The 8,284-nt window shown below is 37.4% G+C and overlaps 1 protein-coding gene across 1 annotated transcript in view; it reads left to right on the top strand.

Moving 5' to 3' along the window:
• The first annotated feature begins 443 nt into the window (after nucleotides 1-443).
• LOC110456518 (universal stress protein in QAH/OAS sulfhydrylase 3'region-like) overlaps nucleotides 444-8,284 on the top strand; it is a 38,318-nt gene continuing 30,477 nt past the window's right edge. Inside the window, exon 1 of the mRNA XM_021507311.1 lies at nucleotides 444-890. Coding sequence (XP_021362986.1) covers nucleotides 803-890 — 88 coding nt within the window. The 5' untranslated portion in view covers nucleotides 444-802. The remainder of the gene's footprint in view (nucleotides 891-8,284) is intronic.

The following is an 8,284-nucleotide window of genomic DNA, read 5'->3' as shown; positions in this document are numbered from 1 at the left end:
CACAACTATTTTCACATGTTTTGACATACGCCAGAGCACGTACTCACTTCGGTGTGAATTCGATAAAGGAAATAAATTAAAAATACTTCAACAAAGTCCGCTGACGCATGTCTGGCTCAATGCAACCTTCAATATAAAAAAAAGTGTGTTTTCCACTGCACTTTCCGCATACCTCCGATAATAAATAGATATATCAGTAATATTTTTTTTCTTTTTCTGAGGTATTTTTTCCTAATTATCAAATGGCATTTTTTTTTATTAATAATTTACAAAAACAACTCTATGATTAGCTCTATGAAGTAATTGATTCAATGGTTAGCTGATATTTTTAGATTGCGTGAGGGTAATTAGAATTTAGGATTTGACAACAATTCCTAATCCTATGCATTGGGTGCAGACCGCCAGTCCGGGATGAGCGGCTGCTGTGTGAGTATTGATTGGAGGCGGGAGGCTCGGCGTTACTCCTGTGGTGAATACCTGTGTGTGTCCATACATACTTCAGCAGTATCTCTACAGTAAAATGTATATCTAGTCCAGATAGTTGTGACGGGTGTCCAGTCAGCGTCTACTTCTTCACGATCTACATAGTACGCGTTATCTACCGAGATATGTACCACTGTTACGTTATAGACACATCTATGAATCTATTTACTTTGTAAGGTCAAAAGTTCAAACAGGGATAAGCCGGGCACGTGATATGTTTACGGATTTTAATAGTAGAGTGTGAGACACAGTGTGAGACACATTGAAAGCTATCTCATTGTTTAATATCCAGTGAAATTCTACAAGCGAGAGTGCCACCATGGCTTCTGAGAGTACCAGTAAAACGGAGGGAAAGACCGTCATTATTGCGATTGATGGCAGCGATATAGCCAAATACGCCCTCGACTGTAAGTATCAGCTATACTACACTCCAGTACGCACTGGTCTGCTGTTTATATCTAAACCAAATGTGTGTGTGCCCTACTCTCTTACACCATAATATAACACTGTTCCACTGTCACTTTATGCAAATTCTTGTTATACAAAACATGTTGTTTTACATGTATCGTGTCCATGTTATGTAACATGCTGTTCGTGTTACTTGATGAACATTTATCATTACCTAAGATCCACAATGTATGTATCTTGATCATGTCTGCACACCTGCATGTAGCCAACAAAAACAACAGTATACCTGGTAGGAATCTGAGACAGTGTTTTAAATATAGGACACCGTGTAGGAATCTTAAACAGAGCTACTCACATGTTGGTAAGCTTAACGACAATTTTACAAACATTGAACAACAATTATTCGGAATATTTTAATATTTGTCAAACTTTATACGCAGAATATAGATGAAGGAATATTGTGTTCAATAATTAAAATTCACAATTTTCATAACATTCAATTGAATTGCAACATTTATGTATTGAAGAAGATTTAGTTTTCCGTTTGGTAAAGAGGACACTGCTTTAAACACTGTATTCTAGGACAGATGTAATGAATTGTTCTGTGCATCTCCATAACAATGCAATTACTCAGACCATGTGATGACCTCAGGTTATGATGAGTTGGTGCTAATAAGAACTGTTATCTGGATATTGACACAATGAAAAGCCGACGATAAATACTCAAAGAACAGATATGAAGGTCACCAACACCACTCGTAGATAAGGCAATTTACGATCGTCAAAATTGAATTGCTGTTACAGTTTTAGGACGTCACCTATCATATATTAACGTTATCTTTTCTGCCCTACTTTTAAAGATAGAGTTTGTTTTCTTAGGCTGTGATCAAAGGAATTCGGCGACATTGTCTCAATAATAGATGCTTTATACTGGAAAGAGCCGTATGTGATATCGATAAAACTGAAGTAACATTTGTGCCTGGGGATTGTGAAACTGCACAATTCCGAGCCATGTTTTCATATAAACAAACTTTATCTATTTTACAACAATTATGCTATATTTATTTTGTTGGCCCGAATGCTAGCGTGTATTATTGCACAGTGTTATATAAGTTCATATAGGTTCACAAAGGTATGGTATTCTTATAGGGAAATGATGAATATTATTATAAATATTAATAATTGATATTGCTTTCAACGACACAGAGCCATGTTAGGTCTTCTTTAACCATCCGAATCATAGATAAGGAAAGCTAAGTCAGTGTACCGTAGATCGAAGTTACTGCTCTCCTGACGTTAAGGCAGTTGGAGTACATTTCGATACGACGTGCCAGCAGTCAGTCAAACTCGTGTGTCCTGTAGTTATACTCTGCAGACAGATACATACATCATGACTTAGCATCTGTAGTTTTGGCCGTGATCTATCCCTTGTGTGTTGCGTGCTTTTGGGGTGGCATATCCTGTAACAGTATATCGATGTTCACTAGACAAGTCAAAGACATGTACTGAATAATTAATATTCTTGGGTACCATCAATGTTACATCACCAGAAACAAGACATGTATCTCATGTGTCGAAACTAGGGCAAAATATGACCAAAGGAACGTTTTACACGGAGACAATCGAAAAGTACAAATATAACAAGACCATGTGTTCCTGAATGGTAAGCGTCTTCTGTTTCATCGATGACACCGCCATGTAATTCTAAGTCGAAACCAAGTAAAGTTACGTCCTCTAAATGAGAATAACAAAACCGCAAGACACAGTAATAATCACAATCGAAAACATCGACCTTCACATAGTATATTTCTATGCGGGCTCATGATGGCGACCATACAACATTTCCATAAATTTCATCAACCTGGATTTTAATCGATGATACCATTGTTATACGAGAAAGTGACAAGATGACTGTCATAATGACCCCGATATTATTAGGTAACACAACAAGAATGTTGTTTGCCGTTTTATCCAATATCAATTCCCTAACCCATGTACACTGTATTTAACTTGGCTCAATTAACACCACAGATACCGACAACGAATAACGTGCCACGATCAGCTATGTCCCACTACAATACCACTCACCACTGTACATTATGTTTAACATGACTCAATAAACGCCACAGATACCGACACAGAATATCGCGCCATGAACAGTTCTGTCTCACATAATTCCACTCACCACTGTACATTTTGTTTAACATGACTCAATAAACGCCATAGATACCGACACAGAATAACGTGCCATGAAAAGTTCTGTCTCACTTCAATTCCACTCACCACTGTACATTATGTTTAACATGACTCAATAAACGCCCCAGATACCGACACAGAATAACTCGCCATGAACAGTCCTGTCTCACATAATTCCTCTCACCACTGTACATTATGTATAACATGACACAATAAACGCCACAGATACCGACACAGAATAACGCGCCATGAACAGTCCTGTCTCACCTAATTCCACTCACCACTGTACACTATGTTAAACATGACTCAATAAACGCCACAGATACCGACACAGAATAACGCGCCATGAACAGTTCTGACTCACATAATTCCACTCACCACTGTACATTATGTTTAACATGACTCAATACACGCCATAGATACCGACACAGAATAACGTGCCATAAAAAGTTCTGTCTCACTTCAATTCCACTCACCACTGTACATTATGTTTAACAAGACTAACTAAACACTGCAGAGATGTGCAAACAGTTTTGGCCCCACTGCAATAAATACGATAGGAAACAAACAAAGCACGTCTTTCCGTCAGGCTAAATTAACACCACAAACAAGCCTCTGTAGGCTACTTCTCACGATACAGGTTTATATTCAAAGATAATCAGCATGTTTCAATTAGCCCGTTATATCAAGTTGATCAAATATTTACACAAACTGCGAGTAAATTAATCATGGAAACATTATCTATAATATATCATAAGGTGAACGCATGTGTATTTGAATCCCTCGGGATGACTATAAGATCTCGACATGGAAGTGGTGATTTGTCGCAACGATTACTGTATGTAAATATCGTGTTATCAGTCTAACATGTTTATGAATTTGTTGAACGAATGGGTTGATTCTATTTGGCGTTTGATCACATTTGAATATCTAGATTTGAATAAGAATATAAATACAAAAAAAACCCCAATTCGATTACATCCATATCAAGTACAAGTAGAGAGTCATAAAAGCTGACAATAGTCCCTGCAAATTAATATGTAAATATTATTACGCAAACACTTATTCGGCTAGAAGAACAATTTCAGTGAACTGTAGCTACACAACATCGATCGTTTCTTACAACGATATATCGACCCATCACAGAACTATACTTTCATTATTATTGCATTAAGTAAGGGCTTTGATGCAGATTTACCTTGCACATACTTGCAGCGAAAGCATTCATAAACTATTTTCCATACTTTTAAAACCATGCCTAACAGACAGATTTCAAACATGTTGTTGTACTCTTACTGAACGTAGTCGAATCAAACGTGGATTTTAAATAAATTGAACAAATGGAGTACTTTGATTTACCAGCATTGCTCTGTAAAGTAATACTAACCTCTCTTCATTGTACAACACCATACATCATGCTTTATCTAAATCACCTCTGGTCGTATATTGGCCCTTTTTATCTATAACAATAAAGTGAAGCTTTTAACATATATTGCTACCGATAACAATGAAACCTCTTTTCATCAGATTGATAACAAGAATTTAAAAAGAATGCACACGAATTACATCGCGTTCGCATGATCAGTTTTTGTGGAATTTGGTGGAACAAAGACGGCAATCAATGACGGAGAAATTATACATGCCGGATCCTTTTATAGTTGAGTAACATTATAAAAAAACAGTCAGTTTTGGTATCTTGGTTGACTGGAAAGGATTGCTCAAACCACCAAACCAGTATTGTATGGGGAGTTAAATACATTTGAGGAATTTTTGCTATCACCATCATCATTATCATGAAAATATTTCCTTGTTTGAGAATTTATTGCTAACCAATTTTCAATTCTTCTTCATTGCCTCCCAGACCTTTCATGACCTACATATTTTGGATGGGAAATATTCTCGTGGGCACCACATGTGGTGAAGTACATTATACTGTAAACCCCTCCGGTGCAACTGGTTTTGCTTCCTGTTTCTTGCCGCTGTTCAGATCACGATTTGCACACTGTACACATAAATCTTTGCCACAGCAAAGTTATGTCAAGTAACATTTTGAATTGAAAAGAAAAGTGTGGTCACTATCAAGACATGATGTAAATGGACATATTTGCATACTGGTACTTAAACAGATCAATCAAGTTTTTTTATATTGATATCCCGTTGCCCCGTACCATGATTGGCACATTGTCATGCAGCCACAGTAAATGATTTTTATGAGAACCATTGATTTTTCTGTACAAAACATGTATTTCAGCAGTATAATAAATGCAGGTAATGGTCCTTTAAGACAATTTACCCTCCTCATATTGGACGACATATGGGTATAGAAACATACATAAACTAGTTAGTTGTAGCAACAGCCAATGTATTAATCTTATAAAAATACCATATAGATTTTCTTTACAAATGTTGTTGTGTTGGTTCTGTAAGGCGCGGTTCTTGAGGGTTTGCGATTGCTATGCGATGAAGCAAGTCTAATTTCTGCCACAAATTGAAGAGCAGATCGATCGGGATATCGAGGATGAAGACAAGAAGCTCCTACCAGCATCTTATTGACAAGTACCTGCTAATCTGTCACTGGGAAACGTAGTCATCGTGGAGATGATCCAAAGTACACCACTAATTTCATACGGGATCGTTTTCCTGGTGTTGAACGGTGGCCATGTTATAGTATTTTCATGATTTAACCTTAGTCTTTCCCACCTTACACCTAATTACAAACTGTCTTTAGAACTCTTTGAAGACTATACTGAGAACTGCATTGTAAGACAACTATGCTTTGAGGACCAAAGTAAATACAGAAATGTCTAGTGGATGTATATCAGGCAGTTGTTGTGTTTTGTTGATGAATTCACCACGACACGTTTTATCCCACCGCGCCTCATTTCAAGTCAGATCCCTTCGGGGCCTGGTGCATTGCTCATTCTTAATTTAATCATGTCTTGTTTTCAGATGTGATATTCCCTCACAACCGTATTAAATTGATTTTTCTTTACAATTGTCTTTTATCAGATGAACAGATTCGGACATCAACATTTCCAAGTGACAGGTCTACTAGCAGCATCTCTATTGTACTTTTGACGGCAGGTCATTCCAATTTATCGAATCTTTAATCCATAATCGAGTCTCCTTATTCAGTGTGAGGTTCTTTGTCTCGCAAACTGTTATTGCTATGACAATACATCACCATGGTGACCGTCCAATCACATTCTTATTGCTGTCATTGTGTTCCGTTTGACCCCTAAATGATTTCCTAGAGGTGTTTATATGGCAACGCACTTTTTCAACCAGTCTCGGACTAAGTCCAAAGTGCTCCTAAACCAGCCATGGTATTCCGTGATGTATTTCAACCGATTACATCCGTTGTCAGACTAGACTGCTAACTTATATGTGACTAAATTATTGGGAGAAATCTGAAAGACACAAGTCGTGATGATGAGTGACGTTGTGAAGGGTTGATGACATTACGATAGTGCATGACGTTGTGAATGATTGATGACGTTGTAATGGTGGATGACGTTGTGATAGTGGATGACGTTGTGAAGGTTGGAAGACGTTGTGATGGTGGATGACGTTGTGAATGGTGAATGACGTTGTGATGGTTGATGACGTTGTCATGGCAGATGACGTTGTGAATGTTGGATGACGTTGGAATGATGAATGACGTTGTGAATGATGGATGACGTTGTGATGATGGATAACGTTGTGAATGATGGATGACGTTGTGATGCTGGATGATGTTGAGATGGTAAATGACATTGTCTAGGGTGGATGATGTTGTGATGCTAGATGACGTTGTCAGTAGTGTAAGACGTTTCTATGGGTAGATGTTATTTTAACGGCTTAAATCATGTGATTTACTTTCAATATATTAAAAAACATGTGCACTCTTATTTGACCTAATTTGACCTGATTTAATAACTTTAACAAAATGATCTTCCATATGTAAGTTTGTTCTGTGACAAAAGCTATTCCTCCTCTTCCTCCTCTATCGACGATGTATTTTTCATACAATTTATATACATTTGTTTAACCCTTATCAATGAAGTCACATGTCATAGGTCATCATTTACCTTTTGACCATTATCTTCTTCTCTTCTATTAACGTTTCTGTTTTACTGGCTATACGTTATCATACCAGCTCAAAATATTGTTTTACAAAACACAACAGCAAGATCTATTACACGTGACTGTTATCTGTAAGACATTCTTTTCTGGTTTTCCTGCCCTACTTTAGTACTTTTGGTGTAAACGCGGATCCATTACTTTACTATTAACGTCGCCTGACAAAAATGTCAGGGGAAAAATTGTTGTTAAACGATGTGGTTCAACAGTTTCTAATTTATCGTGAACCGAAAAAACCCGCTCAAACTGATAACGTAACGCTTTCTGGCTGTTTTAAACATAAGCACAAAGACTGGACTGGGGTTTTCTGATATTCATGATGGTATGGAATTCAATTCCTTACTAACATAATATCCAAGTTGCGTTACTGTGTCTGAGGGATTCTGTTTACAATCCTTGTGTCAATGATCAACACGTGCATAACGACGTTGTAACCGTTAGTGACTACGAAGCCAAATCCGTTATAGTAATCACTACGTGATGTTTAACATCCTATTCGTTAGTGACCATCACCTTCTGTATGACTTCATATCAGTTATAGCATTCGCCACGTGTTCTGAGACATCGTTTTGTTGGTGACTATCTTGTGATTAACCTTAACGGAGGTACTTTTAATTCCCAATGACGTTGTAGCCATACAAGGGCTATCATATGATACTCGAGTGTATTGGTTATGTTTTGTTTTGAAATAAAACATATTTCGAGAAATTCGTTCATCTAATTTTTTCTCCAGAGTTAAGAAATGACTGTGCTGATGTGCTACAGACTAACATCAATTTACACACGACTCCGGCTGCGAGATGAAGGTACTGCGCTGACCTGACCTTCCCCGAACATGGTTCAGGGTGTGACAGTCCATCGGACATATACATACCATTGGGGTTTAATAATACAGAAATTAAATGTATCCGAGTAACATACTCCCTAGAACGTTTATTCGAACAACTGATTACCCGCTATTTAAATGTGTACATCTGACAGAACAAAATATTCGGAATATGCCGACATTTTGTGAAGCTTAACCGAACCTTACTCCCTTTAGGCTTCATCGATCCCCTCTAATCGATGTGTGTAC

Source organism: Mizuhopecten yessoensis, unplaced genomic scaffold (genome assembly GCF_002113885.1).
Source record: "Mizuhopecten yessoensis strain PY_sf001 unplaced genomic scaffold, ASM211388v2 scaffold8777, whole genome shotgun sequence".
NCBI lineage: Eukaryota > Metazoa > Mollusca > Bivalvia > Pectinida > Pectinidae > Mizuhopecten > Mizuhopecten yessoensis.
Note: the sequence above shows the minus strand (reverse complement) of the source record. Positions and strands in the feature narration are given on the sequence as shown.